This window comes from Orbicella franksi, chromosome 8 (genome assembly GCF_964199315.1).
Source record: "Orbicella franksi chromosome 8, jaOrbFran1.1, whole genome shotgun sequence".
NCBI lineage: Eukaryota > Metazoa > Cnidaria > Anthozoa > Scleractinia > Merulinidae > Orbicella > Orbicella franksi.
The window spans coordinates 2,441,520-2,468,200 of record NC_138152.1 but is presented as its reverse complement, the minus strand read 5'-3'; the positions used below and the strand labels follow the sequence as shown (position 1 = coordinate 2,468,200).

The following is a 26,681-nucleotide window of genomic DNA, read 5'->3' as shown; positions in this document are numbered from 1 at the left end:
ACAAACCATGTTCGTGCTGAGGAACATTGTTGTAAATTAGTCACGAACGTTCCTGTTGTCATTTGATAGCTCCCGTTGTTAATTAGTTCCGGTGATTTATGGAGTGTTGACTGATTTTTCACTAGGCTGGTTGTGTTTATTATATCTTTAGGACAGTTCAACTCCGGCATTGTCTCCAAACAAAAGGCAAAAACCGACAACAGGATAATAGTAATGGAGATTCTTCCCCAGATCTTACCCGCTAAGCTCGATCGAGGGTATTCCATCATCAGCCAACATTTAGTACGCAGATTTTTTGCACGACGGTTGCAGTGTGGGTCATCTTCGGGCGGCGCGATTTCCACAGCTAAGAGCTCATGATTCTCACTGGATGTGGATGTCTCGGGGACATCCTTAGCACTTTTTCCACCATCCGCCTCGTCTTGTTCTGTTATTCCAAAGAATTTGAGCTCCTCACTGAAGGCGTTCTTTGAAATGGTCTCAGGTCGAGCAAGGATGCCATTTGACTGATAAAAAAACAAGATGAAGTCGAATGCGGCAGGATCGCGATCCAAGCAATACTGGTCACTCACGGGATCATAGAACTCCGTTCGTCTTGCTGGGCATCCAAGCATTGTCTCTGGAAATTGCTCCAACGTCGCTTGAAACGTTTCAAATTGAAAGCCTCTTACGTTGATACGAACTCGTCTTCGCCGAATACGACCGGGACTCTGGTGTAACTGCAGATTGTCGCGTGGAATGCCTTGGAATCGTCTGCAGCGGTCTGGCGTGCGTTTAGGCACTCGCAAGCTTCCGTTCATTGTCGTTTGTTTAGTGCGTGAAGCTGAATTCTGCTAGGCGGGCAACACGTATCGTACATTTTCTCACCGTTTCTAAAGCTTTGATTAACCACGATCAGTCCTTAGATCTTTGAGATACTCGTCCGTTTACTGCTGATAAGGAATCTCCGTCGCTCATTGGTTAGGTTAGTTACACCGAATAACTCGCCCACTGTGTAAAAGCGAAAACATGACGTATTAATAGAGAAGGTCGCATCTTGTGTAATCAGCGCTAAACTGTGCATAAAACGATCAAATGTTTATTTTGGACGACAGGTGTTTTTCTTTCCTTTTAAAACGAGACACTTATCTATCACGGCAACTTTAAATGTACTTTCGCCAGCCCAACCTCATGTCAAGTCTTCAATTCCTCTTGGTAAAAAAAGGTTACCCATTTTCGGTCAGTTTTATTTATTTATTTTTCTTTTTTCGTGTTCACAGCTTAAAACACAGAGCAAAACGAATTTCCTTAAGTTTAAGTTTACGGCAATAGGCATTTTTCTCCACGGGTATAATGTATATTTTGTAATTATTTTTCAGCGAAGTTGCCAACACCTGAGGAAGAAAATGAATTGACTCAGTTTATTGATCCACGCAATTTATTTTGCAACTCTGTGAATATGTTTAGCCGTTAAGAATCATTAAAGCTACTAATCGTCGTTTTCCTTGAGCAAACCAGGTTCGCTCTGCAGTGCTGGCAGTTACGTAAACGGCAGGTGGAATATTCTCGTTAAAGATGATCTTTGGAGTTCTATAAACCTTTCCGAGCTATATCACCACATTAGGGAACCGCCTTTCACACTTTTTGGATTTCGATTAGGGAGATTTCAGTAACTGCTGAATAGTTGTGTCTGTCTTTAGATGTGACCACATCACGGTTGGGTTTCTTAATCGATTATCGATTGAGCCAAATCACTTTTTCAAGGTCTGGCCTCTGATTTAAAAATATAAGAACTCATTTCTTTTGTTCCAGATATTTCTTTTGACAAACAATAATGTGTGTGTTGCCAGCACATTTTGCAAAAAGCTATTTATTGACGTTATAAGCAGGTGTTTCTAAACAAAGAAAAATATTTAGGAAGGTCAGGTCGGCGTAAAGCGGAAATCTGGGGAAAAAAAAGAATAAAAAATAAACCAACCTGATCATGCAAGCTATTGCGGAAATAGAATTCTTTTTGATTCATAGGGGTCAGGGGTAAGTAAACAAAATGACTGGTAAAAACGCGTTGGACACCGAGATTTTCAATCTAGGTAATAATTACTTAGGGAAGACTGTTAGCACTTTTCAACCAAAAAAATATATTAAATATATGATCCAAAATATTGGTAGCTCCTTTGAAAACTTAGATGGTGTATAGCAAAAAAAAAAAAAAAAAAAAATGAACTTTTTTTGTCAGTAAGATTAGTTTTTATCTATATATGTTTTTTTTTTTTAAATAAATATAGCAATATATTTACTCTTGCAGAATCATGAAGAGACACAATTGGTATTCATAAATAACAAATTAAGCTCGTGCATTAATTGACCTAGTGCCTAGTGGTTCATGACTTATTCTCTTGCTTTTTAATAGCAATATGAGTTTGATCATGGTTAGAAAACTAATAGAAAAAATAACGGTAAACTAATTTTTGCCCAAACTGAGATGACATTGCTTTGATTTATTGAAAAAATTCAAAGGCTGAAAGTTTGATTTTCAGTAAATAAATTATTCAGAACCATTCTCGACCTTGGGGCCTTTTTCTACAAGTTTCGCAGTATCAAATTAAACGAGAAATGCAGGTTACTGGTTATGTGATAAAATCGCATGTGCCGGCCTGAATTTCATGCACAGAGGCCTGTTGTAAAATATTTCGATTAGTTTTAACAACTAAAGAAAAACAAAACTAGCAAATTTAAAGCTAAAACTCCAACTAAAAGCAGCAATCTGTCTCCTATTGTGTACATATATGCCCCATGTTTTGTCAATTCGTTTTCATTCCTGTTATTCCAATATATTCTAGAGATATTCTGCTTTGCAGAATATTGACGTGACGCACGACACATGTACACTCTATAGAGCCTTTTGGATTACTCAGTATAGCTATATATGTGTTTTTAATTTCTTGTTACAGATCAAGCAGCACCAGAGCTAGATTTAACTGAAGCGCTGCATTTCAGACTGTGTGCAACGCTGCGACAAATGTGTCTTTTGTTTGTGTGGCGGCCACTAGTGAACTGATGCAAGGCCTGGAACCAAGATACGGGGGGCGGGACGGTCAAGAAGATTTGGAAATTAATACAGTTCTCGAAGCATCCGGAACCTGCGGAGGATAGTAACAGGCATAAACACTTCAAGCGCAGGATTTTTTTTTTCCAAAAACTAGATGCGCGCAGCAAATGCTTATTTCTGATGTTCGCCAAACTCTCGAGAGCCCATATACTGGTCGTTCCTAGCCTCTTCACTTTTAAAAAGGCAAGTATTTTGATATTTCGACTGCGGCATGAGCAGATAGGTAAATAAATAAATAAATAAATAAATAAATAAATAAATAAATAAATATATATATAAATAAACAAGTACAAATGTACAAAAGCATGCCTATATATATGCGCGTAATCTAATAACAGGCCTGAGATACAAAGCTATACAAGCATCAAGGGTAAAAGTTTAGTTAGTTATTTCTCTTCACGCCGAGAGGCGCATAAGGCTGTAACTGTCTCTCGTCAACTAGCCCTGTCTTGCGCTGCGCCCCTGACCTCCGCCTAGCCGGACCATCTCTTTTGCCTGGATTCTTTTTCCACCGTCCTTCTCCATGTGGTTTTAGGTCGCCCCACTTTTCTCTTCCCTACAGGCTGCCACTCCATCGCCACCATGCAGTCATCATTCCTCTCCTTTCTGAGCACGAGGCCAATCCAATTCCATATTCTCCTTCGGATTTCATCACTGATCTTCCTTACGCCTGTTACTTGGGAAATTGTGTCGTTTCGGATGTGTTGCGGAAGGGTAAAAGTTTGCACTCCCAAAATCGAAGAAACACATGGCTTGGGAGACATTTTCCCAACCAAGTACAAAGGAAACGGAAAGGCCAAACAAAGTCACAAAGGAAAGGAGGAAATCACAGCAATAATAACAACAACAACAAAGCAAACAACTATTATACTTGCTTCCCTGAATATTAGTTTGGATGCTCCAATTATCTGGTTCGGTAATGACATCCTCTCTAGATACCGGTCAGAAATAAGCATCTGTAGCATGGATTTAATTGTTGTTTTTTAAACACATTATCCATGCAGCAATCCAAGGATAAGATTAAAAAACACAAACAACAGGGTCTCGATGGTGTCTTACTCTCAGCTGTCAATTAAAATTTCAGTCCATTTCTCAGCTAACAGTAATTATAAAATAATTGCGATAATACGCGCGCTCTCATTGGTCGATAAGTGTGTTTAGATAAAGTTAGGTAAACGTGTTAGATTTGCGTGAATTTTTGAAAAATATTTTATAAAAGCAATATTGTACTTTTTCCGTGTTAACATAGCCTCATCTGAAAACCTCGGGGTTGGGAGAACTCTCTTGAGTTATCGCAACCCTCGACTGCGTCTCGGGTTTGGATAACTGTCTCGAATTCCCCCAACCTCCCTTCGTGTTTAGTTCTCTATTGCTTATCAAAATATTGCATGTCTCAGATTTTGACCCGTTCTATAGAGCTATCCATTTAACCCCATTCAGACCCTCCAAATTAACGACCAGTAAAACCGAAACGACTTGGGTCATAGACGGGTAGATATCATGATTAGCGACCAGACTCGAGTAAAATATTAAGATGCGTCAAGGATAGTTACCTAGAAGCTTTTGAGGGATCCAAAAAGGTCCTTCGTGCGTATCCGAACTGATCAGTTATCGTGACATTATAAGCGACCGCATACAGACTAACTGCCGTGTTTCGAGATTAGATTGAGCGCAAATGTTAACCGCAGATAATATCATGGATTCTTGTTAGTCAATAGAAACGATGCAGTGTTTGTAAGCAGGCATTGTTGTGATGGTAGCGTTTGATTATTTGATGTGTACGTACGATATTGTAATTGGAATATTGCTCTTGTGGTCTTCACTAGAAATATTATAGCTTGTCTTATCTTGCACGAGTTGGTTACCTAGGTAACGTAACCATCACAAACTTAAACCACTATATTATCGAGGCCCATTATAATTACTTTATTACCTTAAAATGGCTATTCTTAAGCTCGGCTTTTTTAACCTGCTAGCAACTAGAGCGGTTTTCAATGTTTAAGTGTCGGAAGCAAAAAAAAAAAACAACAACAACAACCACACACACAAAACAACAATAAATTAAATAATAATAATAATAATAATAATAATAATAATAATGATAATAATAATAAGGTAACAAACTTTACTGAGCACTTTTCCATACAAACTTGAATCTTACATGTATCTGGTAAAAAATTCAGAAATTCTGTTGTTCCTGAAGTTTTCGGTAATAATAATTACAAATTACACTCATTCTTTACAACCCTTATAAATTTGTCTATTATCATTTGTCGAAAAAATGTAAATAAGAATAGTAAAAAATACTCTACACATTTAAATGGCAAAAACTCTACTTTAAAAATACACTGTAGCTATATGCAGGTCCATTTCTTGGCTCAGTGTTCGTGGCTTCGGCTATAATTCCCCAGAAATAGCATTCTGAATTGCCTTAACGAATATTTGCATGTCCTTTTTCGATATCTAAATCAATGTCCGACAGTTCTAAGTGGACTCTCCTAGGAGCTCGCGAGCCTCTTAAACAAAGTAATGCTGATCTCAGGACCGCAAAAGATACTGTTGCCCTGATCCATGACTTGGTAGTCGCATAACTTTCGCCCTTCTTTGTAGCAACTAACTCAGCAAGTCTACTATGGTATCGATTACATTCCACTGCCATTCCACCCGTCGTGCTAAAAACTAATGTCGTGAATGTAGCTTGCTCTACTTCTAACACACGGCTGGCATACTGGCGCTTCTTCTCTGTTTCGTGCTGCCTGAATATCTGGTCTGGATCCAAATCTCTATAGGAGTCTGCATTCGGATGGCATACTCTGACATCAAAAAAAAGCCGACCTCTGCCTCTCCCAGAATCCCCTAGCAACTATATTCAGCCGCGCATCAGGGGCGGTGTTGGCTCCCCTATTCAACTCTTCTCCTGTGATGTCTTGCAAAACTGGTTCGGTTTCGACACCATTGCATACCATGCTAAGCAGTTCCGCCTCCAAATCCCTTAGTTCATTATGGCGTTGGATGATAAATCCGCCTCTTTTGCATATCATAGCGTGATCCACATTGAATATGTCCCCGCAAACACAAACAGAGGAAGTATCAGGAACTTCCCAGTCGTACCTGAGTTTCACAGCGTCTCGGAACTCACTGTTGTTTAAATCAAAATTCATATCTCTAATTGGCAAAACAGTAAGCCAACTAGAAGCACCTTTCTGAGTGGCAAGGTCGACAGCTCTCAAAGTTTTCCCAGAAATCGAGCCCTTCACCTCATCAAGTTTTTCCTTCAGATACTGATACTTCACTTGGCTCATCTCCCGTTGCACAGCGTGTACTTCACTTTCGGCTGGTGGCTTATGCGACTGTGATTTTATTTGATGGGCTAGTGGACCAGAGATGTTGGCTGATGCTGCATACTCTAAAGCTGCTGTTTGGCTCGGATTTATTAGGCCCATACCTCCCATTCTCACTGGCAGCGCCAATAGCTCACGTTCAGCTTCTGTACAATTGTGACCTGTAATGGACAGTATTAGGGCATCAGCTATTGCGCGCTCCAAAGGAGCGAGTAGATCTTCTATATCAGGCAGAGTTCTCATGAAGTACGTCCAGCGGTGTTTTAATCCAAAAGTGAATGCTGCGTAGCAAGCCTGGGGCTGCGACAAAGCAAACTCGGCCAATTTTGTCACCTGCCCCACCCATTCTTCGACTTTACCGTTAACGTACTGCTCAAGATAAGACCTGGAGCCCAGCGCCGCACCCAGATGCTTCCGTCCTTCTGTGGTGATGTTGATTGCTGTTTCTTCAAAGATGCTCCTAGCGGTCTCCTCCTTATCAGGCTTCGTAATAAGCCAGCGTAATAATAATAATAATAATAATAATAATAATAATAATAATAATAATAAACAATAATAATAATAATAATAGTAAAAATAAATAAGCAGAGTAACAACTCTGACCAATCACGGTTCTGCGAACCATTGCAAAACTCGATGTAAAAACAACTATGGCTGGAACGAAGTGCCGGAACATCACTTATGATTTTGGCAAAGTGGCGTGAGATCTCTATTAAACCAGTAGATCTCAACCTACACTCATGTGAAAACCGCTCTTTGTGAAATGAGCCCAAATGAATCAAAACAAAATGTGTGATTTTGTATGCCGCAAGTTCCAACTCTCCCCTAGCAACATACCTGTATTCGTTCGCTTTTCAAAGCAGTCTACTGGTGAAAATGTGGCTCGTAAGCCGGCCATGAGCTGTAAGATTTGGAAAAAAAACCTGGGTATGCTTTTGGGTGGAGTTTCACACTATTGTCCTATCCATGCAAGGACGCAAAGTGCTCAAATTGAAAATTATTTTCAAATTATAGTGGGAGTGATCACATGAAAAAAACAAAACAAAACAAAACAAAACAAAACAAAGCAAAACAAAGGAACAAACAAACAGAAATTGAGAGCACTAAGACAAAGGTGAAGCTCCAGTTCAAGTTACAGCAAGTTTTTTTTTCAGTTTTCAGGAGAGATTTTTCAACAACTTGACAAAAGTCACCTCAAGGAGCAACTGTCGGCTCATCTTCAAGCCTTTTCAGGTAAATTCAGCAGGTATGGAAAGCCTTCGCATCACTTGCTCTCTTCTGGCAGTTCCACCACATTCGATGACCTTTATCCGGCCCATGGTGCTTGTTTTTAGGACACCGAATCCAAAACAAAGGTGACTCCTCCGGCAAATGCGTAAATTAGTTCATAACAATGACCAAATAAATGTAATTTAATGCATTTACACGTGAAGTAATTCTCGCTTGATGATTGTTCAAGAAACTATTCTTACGAGCTGTGCGAAGTTGTTTTGGATGTAGACCCCAATCTCCACGGTATCTAGTATTGGCCTCCCTAGTTCCAGCCTCCTCATGGCGGGGTTCAATCTGCATGCGTGACTGCCGTGAACCGCACGCACTGTTCACGTGCCTACAGGACTCTGTTCCCTGTTCCTGGACAAGCTCCAAATCAATGGCAAACACACAGTGCAGTGTGAGGAGTCTAGAATATGAAGGAGATTTCAAATCAGGGGAATCGCGTGCAGTCTCTGAGAATTCTTCGGCATTCTAGTGACGTTCATTTAAAGAAATTAAGCAAACATTTACAGTTCTTCATTAATCATATTTGTTATGTGTGCCTTTAAGTTTATTTTATTTATTCAGGAGCCTGTTTTGTTTTTGTTTTTTTTTTCTAACCTCCTGTCTAAAATTTCCAAAATCGTTTGAACTATAAATTGAAAAATTAAAAAGGTCCTATTTCCGGTTAAAACTTCCCTGCGCGCCCAATGAACTGTACAGTATATTCATTTCCGGTCTATATATTCCACACCGTGACGAATTTTATAGTTGACTGTGATGGTATGTGACTGGTCCGTACGTTTAAGGCCATTTGACAAAATATGATAACTTCCCCGTTGTTAAAACAAATGTTGACCTCAACTGCCGTTCTTGTTTCCTTGTTTGTAGTCATTCGGTGACTAACCGTCAAAAATGTGGTTTCCGCCCGAAGATGGCGCAGAATTATATGATTTTGAGCTCGAGCCTGGAGGTCGCTCAGATGAATGGGGATACATTGACGAAAGGGATGAGCTGAGACGATTGATTCTGTATTTGGTACTCGAGAAGAATTCTTTGCTCGTTAAACTACGCGGTTTGAGCGCTTTGCGCGAGGTTTTACAAAGCCATAACACAAAGCGGGAACACGAACAGACAAATTTCTACGAATGCATTGGTAGCGGTAAGTTGGGGGCGGAAAATTCTCAAGAGCTGACTCTCAGCACGGGCGCTTGTGCTCAAATGCAGACACGACAAACCCAAAGAGCTGAAAAATTGCAAAAGGATGAAGGGCCGGTCTCTTTAAAGGATGATAAGAAGCAAGACGTTTGCACATACACAGACAGCTTCAAGGTGAGTTGTTTTGTTCTGGATGACAAGTGTAACTCGATCCGTCACGAGAGAGCATGCTTGCAATGTTATTGTGATTTCCAAGTCCTCAGTTATATTTGATACCTCTCGGAGTGGCTCACGAACAGAGGAGTTCTTTTGTTGACTTTGTTTGGTCGCACAACTGAACACTGGCCGCGACATCTTCAGCTCACGAATCGATTCACCACGTGCTTGTTATCATTTCTTGGACACAAATCTAGTAAGTTTATTCTTTGTTTTGCAAATTATGCATTCTGTCGCTGCTTGGCTTTCCCCGCCTACTCTGTACGCTGTGTTGCGCGCAATGCAGTCAGGTCGCTTCGATCGACTTCCACAAAGCTTATTTGCAAAACACAGCTGCACTTTCACAAAAGAAGCCTGAAAACAGGCTACAGTGCGACGTCATGAAACTGTCTTTGAGCGGAATGACTCCATTTGTGATCGGTGAGTTTGTTAATTCTCTGTTTCCGTGTGTTGACCGAGATGTCATTTCGACGTGGAGAGCTTTTGTTGGGTCTTTCGTGAAGGCACATGCGATGACTATATTAAGTTACACTCGATTTTCGCTTCTGTTACGGCTCGTTCGGCCTCTCCTCTTCATTCATACTCCAGTACATAATAACAGTTTCCATTCACCGACGGTCTCTTTAAAATTACATTGTGAGCATTCAGAGCAAATTAAGCGTAACAAACGATTGTTCCATGGTTCAAAGCCTGGCGGTTTTTGTGTCGTTTTGATCGAGCGAATCGATTGTTCGCTAACAAAGCGGAACACACTCGTGCTCTTAATCGACTACATTTCCGCTGTTGTTTTTAAAGTGTTCCTCTGAAATCAAAGTTTAAGGTTCCATGCACCGATTCAAGCCTATCCGAGCTGAACTCAATGCGACTTCCCTTTGTTTTCCTTTAGATCCGATCGCGTGCCAAATAGCACTCCGCATGCTGCATGCTGGGGATGTTCATTTTATTTCATGAATAAATGCACTTTCTTGACGGCTACATTCCTTGTTTTTTTCTCGTATGCGACATTTTCGAATGAACGTGCCTGCAGATTTGTGTTCTTATTGCGTGTTTAGCGAAGGCTTAGGTCTGTCCTTGCTTGCATGACGTGAGTATAATGTAATTCGATGCGAAGATCGCACCTCTGTGATTGTGTCTGCTGTGCACGCCTGGTCGCAGATGTTGATGTTATAATTCGATTTTCCAAGGCATGGTAGTCTAAATTAGCCCGACAATAGACTCAAGTGTGAAATTTCTACCGTGTTTATGACGCATTCATGTGTGTTATTGGCGTTACAAGTTGACACGCTGAAATAGATTTCTATTCGGATGATATTTGCTTGCGAGAGATAATGTTCCTAGACAAGTGGTATTTGGAGTTTTGGAATTTTCTCTATTGTTCTCTAAATCGCTTCGGGAATATTAGACATCTTTTTTTCAAAAACCGAGACCTTTATGCGATATTGTGATGATTGTCAAGTTGTGTCACTACATCAATTGGGACTCGCTTTAGCACTAAACATTCTTCTATAGCTTCCTCTTATGTCTGAAAGCGCTGTTAAGCGTTTCGTTGCGTTCACTGTTAATTTTGGGCTCCACAATTAGACAAAGCACCTTTATGCGCTTGCTTAACCTAAGAAGATTTAGGAATGACAGCTTAAATGGCACTTAGAACCTTGTTCCTATCCCGGGAACTAATGTTAATTTGTTCCTGTTACACTATGATCAAAACATTACTTCTACTTAGTGTTTTCACACGCTCCACTTAATATCAGTTAGGAGAATATCGTCCTACATAACGACATTATCACCTGGTTGATTATTTCATTTATTCTTTTCATCCCACCTGTCTGCCTTTTCAATAATATTGATATGAAAGCCAGGAGAATTTCAATCTTCATCACACATACACCAGGGGGTGTGTTCAATATTTGTTCACTTTCTCTTTTGTGTCAGCTCTATCCTGTAACTGAATATTTTAAAAAGTGATGTGTTTTTCTTTGTGCTTATTGTCTGATTTTTTTTTTATCCTAATTTTAACACTCAACAGCAGTTTGTTTGGGCCTGTTGTCTCTGCAGTTATCACTTGTAAATACTCTTACTTAGTGTGTATTATTATTTCTCTAGTGATTATGCATGTGAATTGCTCACAATAAACACTCAAAAGAACCATATAATTTGTTCATTTCAAAACATTTTGATTGGTGATATTGAAAAGTATCCTGGGTTAAGTGTTTGTCCCAATTTCTGATTTTCTTTTCTAATAACTTAAAATGTTTATTCAGTGTTACAGTGCCTTGAAATCTTGAATGGTTCTGCGCAGTTGCTCTGGCTTCAGCACTCAAATTACAAGAGACACAAAGGGCCATCTGCACTATAGGACAATTTTTGTTTATTTTGCAAAAAAAATCTGTCATCAGGTTCATGCTACAAGTGTGGATTGTGCTCTTCTGCCCCACTAAATTTGTTGTACCTTACTAAACTGCAAAAACACTGCCTCAAAGCAAGCCAATTTTTTGGAATTCAAAACTGGTAGATCTGTTGAAATTAATTAAAGCAAAAAGCTGTTTCTCCTCCAGTCCTCATCCTCATTCCTTATTGTACCCCGCAGGACACCTAAGGCCATAATTTTCTCCTCCAGTAGAAGGTGTTTAATTCCGGATGTGATGGACAATTTGCGGTTAGCAAATAATTTTGTTTTTACAAGTGTGGAGACTTACAACCTGTACTAAAATGAAAATTTGGTGGAGACAAGATTTGCCATGAGTTTTGGTAGAGCTGAAAAAATTTTTATTAGTCTAGTGGAGATTGGGCCCGTAGTAAATATCAAACCTATGATAAGTTTTGTGTAATAAATACAGCTAAGCTAGAGCTACAAGAAATAATTGTTCTGTACTTTGTTTATGTGCAGGTGGTTTTTATTTTTGAAAGGTAGTTACTGTAGATATATGTTCACACTTAGCATGGCAGCCAATAAAATACGCAAATACATAACTATAGATGGTTGTCTGCAGATTTTGTCTAAAATTAATTCTCTGTTTAACTGTCAAAGCTGTTAATTTTCTCTATAGCACTGCTTCTTCATCTCAGGCAGCACTTTTATATTAGATTAAATGTTGACTTGAATGCTGTTCAAAGATGTCATAAAGATTATGCGTACCATTTTATGACTGTATATATAGTACACGTAGGCATGACAGCCAGGACAGCAAGAACCCAAGAATTTTTTATTTTCTTTCAGTAATTTACTCTTTCCAAATTCACAGGGAAAATCCAAGTTACTGTGCCTTTCAATAACATGCGGACTCTAAAATTCAAAGCTCAACTGACAAGTGCGTTTTTCGCTACCGTCAATCAAATGTTTAGCGGCTCCTCCCAGCTTCCGACTACTGCTGAGCGCAAGGTAATCAAATCGTTGAGCACAGTGTAGACAATGAAACAGTAGTTGGAATCGGTTGAGCTTTGAATTTTAGAGTCCGCATGTTATTGAAAGGGGCAGTAATTGCTAATGAAGGAGACTGTGGAATAAGAGCCAATTTTCTGCACATGGAGGAGTTTAGAACTGAGTGTCTTGATCATAAAGAATTCATCCCCAGCATTTGAACTCAAGGTCACTTCATCTAAGTTTAGTTGAGGGGGGGAAGGGAGGGGTGTGTGTCCATAGAGTGGAGAATGCATTTTGTCTGGAACATTGGATTGAACTTATTCAGTCCCTGAGCATCCCCACTTTATTCACAAGAGCGTCCCTTCTGAATTGAGTCTGATGTGCCAACCATTAGCCCACCTAACCTGCAATCCTCTCACAATGTTTGTTTATTTAAAGGAAAAAAAAAATGTTTCTGTCTTAAGGTTTTCACATGACTAAGAACTGCATGTACATGTAGCTTAGGCAATATTGATTCAAATTTCCTAAATCCTATTTCTCACGTTTATTTCTTAGAATACAGATTTGATCAGAAACTTGCAGCAAGCTAATAAAGAACTCCGGGGGCAAATCAGGCTGCTTCAAGAAGTCACTTGTGATTCCGAAGCAAACATCAATTGCTGTGAAAGTAAGTTACATGGACAAGTTTTCTAAAGACAATTGCATTCTATTACAAATTTTGAAAAATGGGGAATATCACTTCTATATTCCCAAATTTTAACTAGGAAAAGAATATTCAGTCATGTGAGGCATTTAGGGTTATCACTTGTGAGCAAAAATATTCGATAGATTATAACCAATCAGGATGATAGTATGTTTCTTGTCATTCACCTCAAACCTCTGAAGACAGTGTATAACATACCATGTTCATATATTCCTAATTTGTGGCTATTTTAATTACATGGAAATTGAATCTATGTTAGATAATTGTTTGTTTTCAATTACAAAACAAAGCCCTGCTAGCAAGTTTTGAATGAATGAACGAGTGCATGAATTATGCATGCAGGATACATGCATGAATACATAGATGAATGAACTGGAAGGAATTAACCTCTATTTATGCGAAATGACACTAGTTAAGCTATGAGCTTGGGAAATGGTGTAAAAAAGTGAATTAAAATAAGAAAAAAAATGAGAAAATGATGGGTTTAAGTTAAGGGGGGGACCATTATTTTTTGAGTGGGGAGGGGTTGGGAAATTTTTTGAGGATTAGACATTTTTTTATCACCTTTAGGTTGGGCATGGTTTTGTTTTTTGGGTGCACAATGGCTTGTGGAAGAATTTTTTTACCATCAAATTCATAATAATAATAGTTGAAAGCAGTTGTTCGATTTTTTCCTCATGGTCCCCTTGCAAATTCTCCAACCTCCCCCCCCTTAAAAAAAAACAACAACAACAACAACAATAATAATAATAATAATAATAATACTAATACTAGTTTTTGTAACAATAAACACTCCTCTTACATTTTTTTATAATACTAATACTACTACTACTACTACTACTACTAATAATAATAATAGCATTAGTTCATCCCTAATGCAATGAATGCTCAGTTCTAGGGTTAGTCCCAAAAGATAATAAATATGCAATCAACTAGAGGGATTATTAGCACTGATGAACTACAAAATGTTCATTGAGCTAAAGAAAAGTCAAGATATGTATCCAGAGAGAATGGTATACTGTAGCATTCAATACTAGGAATTGATGTTTTCCACCTTGTGAATGGACAGTGAATGAAGCTGCACATGCATTTGATCATAGTATTGGCAATTCGTTAGGGGTGGACCATTTCAGTTTTGAGAGGGAGTGTGGGTGATTTGGTATAATAGCACAATTTGTTTTTAAATACTTCCACGCCATACACTAGGAAATGCTTTATTGGGCATGCATATGCATGATATTTTTTCTCCATGTAAAATGTTTTCTTGGGTGATTTGGTATAATAGCACAATTTGTTTTTAAATACTTCCACAGCATACACTAGGAAATGCTTTATTGGGCTTGCGTATGCATGATATTTTGTTCTCCGTGTTAAATGTTTTCTTGGGCTCACTGATCGTGCATAGTATAAGAAGCTTGCAGGATATATATTCTTTTGCCAAAGTCGCCCACCCCTCCCTGAAAAGTTGAATGCCCAACCCTTAATAAGTCTGGTTCATCTCTGACTTGCAAAACTGTGTTTTATCTCTGATGTTATAGGGTGCTCAAGCTATCTCAAATCTCAGCTAGTACGTTACATTTTCAGGACAAGGAAACTAGAAAGGGCTCTCAAAATCAAAGATGTGTTATGTTCTTCGCTCACTGAGAAACTAGATGTTATGAGGGAAGAAAAGACTTCGAGAACAACGGATTATGCGTCGAGAAACATGAATAACAACAGAGTCAGTGGTAATAACTGCTCACAGCTGGGAGAGGAATGTAACGGTTACAGCTGTGGTGCTAATGAACCAGATTCGACACGAGAGCAAATAAGAAGTGCTCAAAATGAAGGAAACAAGGAGAAAATGGACAAGACGGTGGGGAGTGGCAGTGTTATTTGTTCAAACGAAGGGCATGTTCTGAAGACGAAACTCGAGAATGTGGAGAAAGAATGCAATCAGATGAAAGATGAACTGAACAAAGCTTGTACAGAAAAATCACAGGTAAAGATAGAGAAAATAAAGACTCAAGACTTGAGCTTGAATATTAGCTTAAACCTTGCAATCATAGTGAACGGAAGCAAAAACTAAAGAATTGAAGCGTCTAAAACTTTAAAAGACAAGTAGAGTTTGCTTCTTAAGCTAATAATAATATAGGTGAAAAAATTACTCGATTCTGATTGGCTGAGAGCAGTGCAGTTCAAGTGTAACACCAGTGCAAAAAGTGTAACACCAGTGCAAAAAGTGTAACACCAGTACAAATTACCCATCGTAATTCTGAATTATGATTGGCTGAAAGACAAAAGGAAATTTTCTAAGCCAATGATATCACATAAAATGATGATGAAAATTTTGTGCGGAAACTTTGAAAAAAGTTTTCTCGAATGAGAGAAAATGGCTTCAAGAAAGATCTTCGGGCACTTCCTGCACGCAAATTTTTTCATGTTTATAGTATTAATAAGTAATCATACGGTTTTTCTTGTTCAATTTGGAATTAATTTGTACTTGTGAGTTTTTCAGAAAGCTGAAATTGCACTCGCCGAAACGGCTCGTGCAATTTCAGCTTTTTGAAAAACTCACTCGTGCAAATTAATTCCAAATTGAATTCGAAACCGTATGATTACCTATACTAATACCTGGCCTTGCTACGACTTGGCGTTTCCCTGCTCCATTGCAGTCGAGGGAGACTGATGTCGAGGCCTTTCCAATAAAAAGACACTGAGAAAAAACACGGGGAGAGTAAAAGAAAGTGCGACAGGCTACGAGAGTACTGAAAAAAACAACCGACAAACACTCGCCGAAAAGTGCGCGGGCAAATGTTTCCACCTTTTTCGGACATCTGCACACCCGGGTCCTGCAGACTGTTGATGCTCTTGGAAACGGTGTACTTAGAGGGTTTGAAGACGTGGGTTTGAGCTTTGTAACTGATTTATTTGTTTGCTAAATTTTCCCACAGCTAGAAAAGCGCTTGAGGGATTTGCAGGACAGTCACGACAAAGAAGAGAACGCTCTTCGAGTCCAAATCAATAAATTACAGCAGGAAAAAAGGCAGCTTCAAGACACCCTTGCACAGTACCAGACAAACGAACAAAAACAAAAACAAGAGTTTGACCAAGTGCTGTACCGCGCTCAGGAGATGCAGGAAATGCTGGAGCGAGAGACACAAGAAAAATTCGCTTCCATGGCTGAACAAAAATCTTTGAGACACCAGGTCGAAAACCTGTCCAAGAACATGAAATCTTTACAAGTAAATACTTGATTCCCATAATAATTTCCAGCTTAATTTAAGCTTAATTTAAAGGCTTACTTTAAGACTTCCGTTATGTGTGCAAGTATAAAAATTTGAAAATAGAATACCTTGGGCCATGGCCATTTAATACGACTAGCATTCCGGCTTGTCAGTACCGTATGTAGGAAGCCCCCTCCCCGGCTCTCCCCCGGTGATTCGTTCCAGGTGACCGCGCAAACTACAATGGGTTCCGAAGTCAGAATGACTGAACTTCAATTAACGTACAGGGGAATTTTTTATAGATACTAAAAAATGTCTGTCGTTCGTAAGCGAAATTACAGACGCTTTAGCTTAGACCCTTCTTGTTTTTTACTAATGGCCGAAAATCTGTCACTACTTTGTTTAATACTAAACAGGTTAAAAGTGAAGAATATGTCCGATACCATTGTGATCAAGAAGACCAGATTGACGACTTCAAGAGATTGAAGAAACTTATTCACGAGAATGGCTTGCCAAGCATCGAGCAGCTAATTGCACTGCAGAGACAGGTAAAGATTGACACAGGTTACCTATTTCAAAGGAGACCAAGCTAGCATAAATTAACTAAACGTCTGCAACAGGCCGCCCTTAGCGTTTTCATTCAGGATGGTCCTTCTGGCCATCAACAAATTGGCCCTTCCTCATTTATTTACACAATTAACTATAGAGGCCCTGTTAGATTGAAGAAACACGAGATAAAAGGTCTTAGACCGGGTAAGGCCACCACGCCTTAGCTTTCATACTAAGACAACGCAAAATGTGACTACTGACAACAGCAACTACAATAACGACAACAATAACAACAACAAAAATCTTGTCTATCCTTACAATTTGTTCCTTTATAACAAGACCGACGAATGGTACACGTAGTTTTTACTGAGTTATGGATCACTACTGATCAGGCTCTTGTGAAACATGGAGTGAATTTGAGATAATTCACTTCAACGTCATCCTTCTGTGTCCATGCGCACATTACTTGACTCAATGGTATTAAAAGGAGTCTCTCTTAGCCTGCTTTAAATGAATGCTTAAAGACACCCTGCCTTTTTTTTTTGGACAGAATGAATCATACCGTGAAGAATTTCTGAACGAACGGAAAGAGAAGGAACGTGTGCTATCATTAAAAGACAAACTGAAGCGAGACCTGGAGAACGCTCAGTCTCGTATCTCTTCTCTTCAAGAGCAGGTAGGAAGTATAGCTAATAATGGTGTTAAACGGAATGGCCAAAAGGGAGTCTTGTACGTGTCTGACCCGTCGGTCAGAAATGGGTAGTGCTTCTGTCAAAGGATAATTCACATCAGATTGTCCGGCGTGGTGTATTTGAAATTTGAATCATTAATAAGACGTCAAGCGTGACTATGTAGTTCCGGCCTTTGGTTAGCTATACCAGTGATTTACATAAAGTAAAAAGAAAATAGATATGAAATAACTTTATTTCAGTTTCAAATGTATTTAGCACTGTTGTGCTAATCGGGAACACTGTTAATAAATAAACAAATGCTTCAAATGGAAGATAAACTATTAAGAATGCCAACTTGTGGAATTCTACAGGGGTTTTATTTACAAAACGCGGCCGAGGAGCTGAATCCGAGTAAGAAATCCAGATAGCGGTAGGGTGGAGAAGTTGACCAGGGAGCTCCAGATGTCAAATCCAGCGCCTCAATCCACTTGGCCAAGCCGCCTTTACGTATATAATATACCCACCCTGTATCTACATCAGCATGACATAAGTCGGTAAAAAAAATCTTAATACATCGCACGAACTGTAAAATATTAAATGAATTTAAAAGAAGCATTGGTTTGAATCTGTTGCGTGATTCCTCTTTACTACGCCAAAATCCCAATAAATGTACTTTTTTCTTTCCAGGTCTACAAGTATCGCGAACACATCTTCTTTCTGCAGCAGAAGTTCAAGCAAGAGGGAGGCACTCAGCCCAGCTCCCCGATGTTAGACATGCCGTCGGCACCCGCCCAGGGACACAATCTCAGCAGACTGTATGGTAGCACTGCCACTCAGTACATCAATGAGATGCTTCTGCAGGGGAACGCCCAGCCAAAATTTCCTGGTTCGCCTCTTCCTGACGGGAAAAAGCCTGGTCCGGGAAAACATGGTGACGGAAGTGGCAAACCGTGGCAGTACCAACAGGTTAGCTATGTCTCTTCGTGTCAGATCACATGAAAAAGGACATTTTGGAACCACTGACGCCAACTGGAAGTCCATGTTCTTTCCTTCAGCGCGTTTTGACCCACTCCCACCCCCCGCCCCGACTAAATGAGTCGGATAGTTCTCATTTTAGCTTTCATAACTTGACCTTTTCAACGAAAATACGGTTATTCGGATGATACTCCTAAATGAAGAGAACATTCGACTTCCTGTTCACGCCCCTCTCTCAAAAACATCTTGGACTTACTTGCGGTTAGCTTTCACTCCGGTTTACTTGCGGTTAGGCATGCTAAGCAAAGTCAGTTTTTAGTTGGTTTGTCACATTTATACAGGTCTTATAATCGACATTAAACGTAAAGATAACGATAGCCTGCGTAGCCGACGTTTTCTTTTCTTTTCCAGCGGAGAGATCTAACAAGCGAGCGAGCAAGCGGGCGAGCCTGGGGTGAGCAAAAAAAAAAATAAAAAAAAATTGGGAAACGCCTTCTACGCAGGCTAAAATAACGATTTTAACCGATCATTGGATAACGTGTGGAAGCGCAATTCGAAGCGTAGTAGAAACGGTCAATTTGGCTGGACTGAAACTTGACTGGCTTACAGAAACGAAGTATGCGATTTGGTAGATGACGTTTGTCATTTCAGGGAAGTTATGGTCGCTATGGGCGTCAGATGTCCGCGGAGGACTGGAAACAAAGAGCTCCAAACCAAGGTCAAGCCTGGGACAACTTTTACGGTTCGAACCAGTCTCCTGGTAGGCCCTCCTCGGCCAGCAGTCTGTCGTCTGTGCGTTCGGGTTCCAGTTCTTCAGAAGAGGTTCCGGTGGAAGGTCAGACGGACGGTAGAGCACCCTTTGGTATGGGTGGGATAGGTGGCCGACGACAAGGCCCTCGACCCTCAGCGTTACCCGATAAAGCTGTAGAGGAGTCACGTGGGATGCAACAAAGTTACGGGTAATTGCATTTGGTTCATCTTCGTTTGTGTTTGATTATTAACCGTATTCTTGAAGAAGTCTTTCTTATTGGACGATGTTCAAAATACAGTAATATATACCAGTGAGGATAACAGGTACAGGGTCGTAGCCAGAAAAAAGTTGTCACTGAAGCAATATTATTTGTTTGTTCGTTTATTAATTATTTATTTACTAACAGTGCTTTACTTTTCCCCTGCACAAAAAGAAAAAAAAAAAAACAGATAGAAAATGAGGCAAGCGTCCCGGTTTGCCTGCCACTAGCTACGGTCCTGCTTGTATCTTACAATACTGAGTTTGAAATATGGAAACGAATGATGTGATATAGACCTAGCAGTTAGCAAGAGAAGGCTGTTTTGTTTCCAGCAAGGGCTGAAGAGTGGCATAGATACTGTTTACCAATACCTTTCCTTACCATACTTCCCTTCTTTGTCGTCGTCCTTCAATCATACCGGCAACCCAGATTCACCAGAAATGACACTGAGTTTTTATCTATAGACCCCCGTCTTCACCTTTCGAGCCATGGTCACCAAAGCCTCAAGGTTTTGCAATGAGAGGCCAGCGGCGCTACTCATCTCCGACTGGCAGTGGCGTCCGTTCACCAACTACTGACTATTGGCCGACTCAACAGCCTATGGGAGGCTTTCATCGGTCTTGGCAATCCCCTGCAGAGCAGGCGCAGTATCCTGACACTACCCAGGTCGCCATGTCGTCTGGGCTGAGACCAACCGCGGAGCCCTGGCCAACAGCGGTTACTTCAGTTCCAGGCAGCAGCCATGCGCAGTCGACCTTGGCTACGAGTGGTCAGGGGGACACGATGACGTTTATGTCTGGTGGGACTGGCATGCGTTAAGATGGTTTCAGTGAGGCAATAATCGTTTTCAGATGCCGTGAAATTTAAAGATAATGGCTGATATTCCGTATGGGGGTGCGTTGGGTTGAGGGGGTTTGTTGATAACTACTATTTACCTCAGAGATTTCGGGCTTACTTTTGTAAAGAAGAGTTCTACTTTTGTGGAGGGAGCCTATTATCAAAATTTAACGGCATTTGTGGTCGTAGCACTGTGTACATGTAGATATAACAAACCTTTAGATAGAATGAGTGCGAAAGAGTGTGAAGAAGACTTTCGATTTTCGAGAAAGCATGATTTCACACTGGTGGACCACTTCTGTGTTGTCTTTTTCCTCTGTGTCAAAACTAGTCTTCTTTGTTAACTATTCAGATTAAAACGTGTTTCACCTGAATTTTCATTTTCATGCAAATTGAGAAACGTTTTGCACGAGAACTCGTTTTGAAACAGAGGTAAAAGACAGCTTGGAAATTGCCTAAGCAGGCGTGTAGGGACAACATGTCAAGCTTTGGCGGGTTTGCATTATTACTGAAGTTGTGAATGCGGACATGCTTCCAGAAGGGAGCTACAAAGGTGCGATTGTCCATGTTATAGGATAATCAGATACGATACTAAAACCAACGTACTTTTATGAGAATATTGTACTGTGGGATATATAAACGGTGGTTTATTGTCCAGTTAGTCAAAGGAAAGAGTATAAGTGTAATTTTGCTCTATTCTAAAATTGTTTGTTTTCGTGTTAATTTGTGTGAAATTTGGTTTGTTTTTTTTGTTTTTGCCAACAGATGTGTTTAGTTTAAGACAGTGTGCCACTGTAGACTGTAGTACACGTGTTCATGAGCCAAGTTTTTCCTTTGAGATATCAGAAAAGGATGTCTTTTATTCAAATTTAAATAAGGGAAAAATCAAAGTTACAAAATAGAGATTATCCTTTTAGTTAGTCTATCCTTGATCGGATTTTAAAGGAATCCTGACCTTTTAGATCAATTGGATGAACTTTTTTCGTATTTTCTAAATTGGTGGAAAAATAATGGGACAGAAAGTTTGTCGGAAAACACTGAATAGCGCAAGCGAAAAAGTTGGGAGCTCGCCACCATTTGGATTCTGTGGTGTCAGGGATATGGCTGAACGTTTTTCGTATATTCTGGTTAAAGAGGTGACATGACTCAAAATGCCAGAGCGCGGGAAATTTTAAGGCCAAAATGACTGATCTTCCTCTATGTTCTTTATTTCAACAAAGTTTGAACTGAGGCGAGTGTTTCCACCATTTGAAAGCGACTTATTCCAATTGTAGAGGTTTCCGCTAGCGTTGTATCTGTTGAAACGTTTTTCATTGGGTAACGATTGACTCATTACCCCAGAAAACGTGGAACAATTTCAGCGCTGCTTGTAAATAAACGAAATATGCATGGTTGTCAAAACGATGTGATACTATTTAGTCTACCTTCTAATGAATTTGTAAGAAATTGCTGATAATTTAAACGAAAATGATATTTACGTGCAATATTTGGTGAGAAGAATTTCATATTCATATATCGTCATTCCACGAAGAGATTTATTTTTTTGTTTAAACATAGTGGTATCTTATTTATCGTACGGATGAAAACTCAAACTATTTGTTGAATTATCTTTGGAAGTATAAGAGAAGTTAAAAAAAAAATAGAGTAACACATATTTAACAAGATGAAATTAGTATAACATAACAAATTTTGTAGATAGGTGAGAAAGCCTTTTTGTGCAATTCACTGAGAAAGTTTTGACAGTTTTGTATTATTTTATGTAAGGATATATTGCCAAAAGCTTAATTGGTTTTGGACGCCTATTGTTGAACAACAGCTTGAGATGCTTGTAATGGGAATCCTAGTCGACATATTTAGTTTTTCGATGGTATAGTTTGGTTGACCACGAGAAGCGTGTGTTGCAGAATTAATTGTAAATAACGCTTGTTGCGAATTTATTGCAAATAGGCTTTTTATGTTAAGGAATTTGTTTGAAGCTACCTTTTATAATAAAAAGACAAAAAAAAAAGAACGAAAGCAAACAAGAAAAGTATTCACAAAAAAAAATAAGGATAATAATTACAATAATGTAAAAGTAAAACTCTGAAGCTTAGCGTGAAAGAACAGTAGGAGTTAGTATCAAATGCAACGGTCAGTTCAAAGCCATTTTCTTCAGTTGGATTTCAACTGATTTCCATGTCTATTCGCGTTAAGGATGTCTACTCAACGAACTGTTTTTGTGTCTTACATTTGGGTTCTAACACTATGACAAAACGATTCTAATTCAGTTCGTTGCAGACAGTGAAGAAAACATTACTGAAGAACAATTCAACAACAGCAGCAACTACAACCAACAAACAGTGACTATAAACGTGCAGATTAGTACAACAACGATAAAGCTAGGTTTGGAGTTATTTCAAAGTTGCGTGACTTACATTTTTTTGATTTGAATTGTTCTTCCTTCTTATTGGCCTTTTTTTATATAGTCGATGTTGTTAAGGCGCTCGTGGGACAAGTTGACGAGGCTTGGTCAGAGTATTTTAGGTAATTCTGTTCATTTTTTTTAACAATTTTTCTAATCTTCAACTAGCTAAGCAGCAATCTTTGAGAAGCCCAATCCCGGCCACCTATCTAAGAACAATTTCCGAGCATTATAAAAAAAAAAAAAACTTTTATACAAATTGACTTAAATTTGATTAAAGTCAGGCCGGAACTTTTCAAGCTTACCCTAACTGTAGTTTGTTTTGAACTCCTCGAATTTTGCCCACCGTGCCCCTTTTTGGCCTTTTGAGTTTTTTTAATCTTTTTCTTTTTTTTTTTCTTTTTTTTTTTTACAATGGTTTTAAAAACCGTTTGATGCTGAAATTGATAAGAACTGAAATAGCCTAAAGTTGGGTGAGCTAGCCTCTTTAAATAACTGCATTTAGGTTAAGTGCAACTTTTTTCCGCATCCCTAGCAAGGAGTTAGGACATGCTTGATTAGAGTAGCGGAAGAAATACATTGGCGTAAGCTTAGAATACCCTAACGTAATGAGCAAGGCTATAGAATAGTAGTTATTTTTACAAAAGAAATGTTAGTGTGTGACGAGATTATCGAATATTTAGACTTAGTATTTAGTATTTAAAGGAGGTGAATTTTGTAACAGTTTTGGCTGAATTGCTTCACTTCAGATTCATGCAGTTGCCAAACTGCCCATTATAGTCCCTGTTTGCTAATTTTGTGGTAAGAAGCAGTAATTGTAGTGTGTAGATACGTATATTTAGAAGCTATTGAATAGCTCTTTAGGGTATTTAAGTTTTGTAGAGATACCTGCATGACTGCCGTGAATGACCGGAAAAATATTTCACTTAACAATATTTAGATGAAATCGTTGCTCGCTATTTGATAAATTGAAATTGAATCAGAGATCAATATATTGCCTAAGTAAACAAGGTTTAGCACAATATATGATATATTATTTAACTTTTCTAGCCACGTCACCGAACAAGTTATGTGTAGGTGCTAAGAGTGTGAAAAGGTGTAAGCTGTAGTTTTGGGTCAGCAGTTTCTGACCGCTTGTTAAGCATGTCATGTAAGAAGTCTGTGATTTGTGACGTGGTCTTTTTCTTTATATGCTTATAATAAAGATTTGATCTATTAAATATGAAAACAAGAATGATTTTATGTTCAAAACGAGAAATTTATAAGTTTAATTATAACAAGATAAATCAGTTGTCAATTTTCGGAAGTAAACTGTATTAACCAAAATGTCAGTTTTTCCCTTAGGCTGCCTCTTGAAGCATTAAAATCCGTTTTAAAGTTTGTATTGCTTTGTTGTGGAATTCTTGTTCAGGGGCGGATACATGATTTTTCCAGGGGAACATGAGAATAAAAACTGTCACACCAGACATACTAGCGATGCGACAGAGTAGAGATTACAATGAGGGACTTGCCCAGAGAGATTTCATTTATTTCTGCAATGATAGTCACAATCTTTTTCAATATATATATATATATATATATATATATATATATATATATATATATATATATATATATATATATAGATAGATAGATATAGATAGATAGATAGATAGATAGATAGATAGATAGATAGATAGATAGACAGACAGACAGATAGATAGATAACCCCCTTAACTGCACAACCCCCTTTATACAGTAAAAAAATATGGTGGACTTTCGCTTATGCTTATGTTATGTTCATGCTTACAATAGCGCGTTCTCGCTTGACATAAGCATAAGTACAAGCACGAGAATAGCAAAAGAATACCAAAAACGTTTTCCTGCTTGTGCTTTTGCTTATGCTTGTGCTTGTGCTTGTGCTGGGGTGTCCTCACAAGCTACTGTTGTACTTCTGATTTTGCTTGCGCTTATGTCTTAGTGAAACCAGGCTTAACGCACAACAGCATAATAAACGGCTGCGCTACATGAACGTACTGCTCAATAGCTTTCTCTTAAATGGTCATACACCAGGGTTTCATCCACAGGGAAGGAACTAGGACTTTCCTCAGGAGAAGGTGTACCACTAAGGAATGGCGTAACGGACTGGTGTGGTAAACACATTTCAAAAGCGAATATGAAGAAGAAGGCTTCATCACAGGGTGGGGTGCGCACCCCCTGCATCCTCCCCCTAGATCACATTCAGAAAAATCAAATCTTGAAAATTCCCATGCCATCTGGATTGATCCCTCGTGTTCAAGTAGTTGAGTCGACTAGCCAAAGATGCAATTGATAATGAATTCTCGTTTGCAAGAGACCTTTCTAACGAATTGAAAACCGATTGAAATACAATATAGCGGAGCGCGATAAAATACGGCTGAACTCTTTGAGAGTAGACAAGGGAAAAGCACCTGATCTTCAACGATTACAGAAGAAATAAGTTATAACCGTCACTAGAGCACATCCTTCGATATCCATTTTCTGTAATCAAAATTGTTCTAAATCTAACGAATATTGCATTTTACATGTAGCAACCGTCGCGGAAGTAGTATGTATCAGGTGAATAGCCCGTTTGGTTCCAAATGAACTGATAACAACTGATTTAACGAGAAATGGTTGCAGAACCGATTTAATGAGATGCGTTTTCATTATTAGCTCATTCAAGAGACCGGTCACATACCTTGGCATTCGATAATACAAATGTTTAACAAAACAACCGGCTTGTCGTTGTACACCTTAGATCTGGATGGGATGTCATGAATTTCCTTTTAGGCATGCGAATCGCATACCCTGGTATTCGATATAACAAATTGTATACCCAAGATCTGGATGTTATGAATTTCTTTTTGGGTGTGTGAATCCCACACAGATGGTCTCTTACTAATGAATAACAAGAGTTTTTCTTAAATGTAGTCCAGGTTCCTTCTGATAAATCCGACAGGAAAAGTAAGTAAGGTAAAACTTTATTTAGCCACCGGGTCAGCCTTCGTGACTATGCTAGTAACATATAAGGAATATTAAACTTGATCGAGGTCCTTAAACAGTTTCACTCCTTAATATTTATTTTGTTTACGGTGTTCATTTATGGTGCATTTCACCTTTGCGCGGGACCTCCTCCGATTTTTTTCTCTTTCGATTCATTGAAGTACGCCGTCTGATTATTGACTTCATTAGGAGCCTAGCAAGCTTAGGCCCAGTCGTCCACACTACACTGGAGGAATTTAAAAACGCAACAATCACTGGTCGTTTTACATTTTTGTCTCATGAAATTTTCGGCCAGGGAAATCAAGTGTTTCTTCTGAACCTATCGTGTTCGAAAAGGTCCATTTTAAAATGTTTTCCGTCCACATTAAAACTCAAAGTTCAAATTCCTCCAGTTTAAAGAGCGTTTTTGTAAAGCTCCGTTTTCGTGACGGATTACTCTGGACCGGAGACCTAACCGTAGAAATAAAGCTGTATGTGATTTTAAATTCCTCCGACGTAGTGTGGACGGAGTCTGGAGCAAACTACCACGCTAATGAACACCACCAAACAAAACGTTTAATGAGCAAAACGAAGGCTGTACAAGTGTGTTCAGTAAACCTTTGTACATTTCATAGCCACCCTCTGCAAAACAATATCGCAAAATGACCGCGAAATCGAACGCGAACGGTAAGTCGAACTGCTTATTTTTCGTATTTCCCGTTTAGAATTGAGCGCTGTCATTACATATTTAGCCTGAGCGAGGTTTTAGAGCCATAGGCATCCTGAACAAATTCAATTTTACAAGGCGTTGACCTCGGAGTCGCTGTCGTCATTGTTAAGATCCCTATATTTGCATCTCAGATGCTGGAAGGTCGATACGCTTGTTTAACGTGGGGTCTGTTTTGCTTTATGCTTTGCTCGTGTTTTAT

At 39.1% G+C, this 26,681-nt stretch overlaps 2 protein-coding genes and 1 pseudogene across 3 annotated transcripts in view; 1 reads left to right on the top strand and 2 right to left on the bottom strand.

Annotated features, from left to right (window-relative positions):
• The window catches only part of LOC145495335 (potassium voltage-gated channel subfamily A member 5-like), a 2,452-nt gene extending 932 nt beyond the window's left edge, over positions 1-1,520 (bottom strand). Inside the window, exon 1 of the mRNA XM_081474927.1 lies at positions 1-1,520. This exon is cut by the window's left edge and continues 932 nt beyond it. Within this exon, the coding sequence (XP_081331053.1) occupies positions 1-800 (800 nt within the window). The 5' untranslated portion in view covers positions 801-1,520.
• A 3,983-nt stretch (positions 1,521-5,503) lies between these two features.
• Positions 5,504-6,920, bottom strand: LOC145495333 (uncharacterized; annotated as a pseudogene).
• A 603-nt stretch (positions 6,921-7,523) lies between these two features.
• LOC145494000 (uncharacterized) lies at positions 7,524-22,380 on the top strand. Of its 2 annotated transcripts, none has more exons than XM_081473466.1 (9): positions 7,524-9,015; positions 12,974-13,085; positions 14,660-15,102; positions 16,055-16,345; positions 16,744-16,875; positions 17,427-17,552; positions 18,235-18,513; positions 19,174-19,481; positions 19,997-22,380. In XM_081473466.1, exons 1-9 carry the CDS (start codon positions 8,599-8,601, stop codon positions 20,349-20,351), a joined length of 2,463 nt encoding a protein of 820 aa, XP_081329592.1. In that variant the 5' UTR covers positions 7,524-8,598; the 3' UTR covers positions 20,352-22,380. The 2 variants fall into 2 exon arrangements, with proteins under 2 accessions (XP_081329592.1, XP_081329593.1); XM_081473467.1 differs by lacking the exon at positions 7,524-9,015 and adding an exon at positions 9,110-12,436.
• The last annotated feature ends 4,301 nt before the right edge of the window (positions 22,381-26,681 follow it).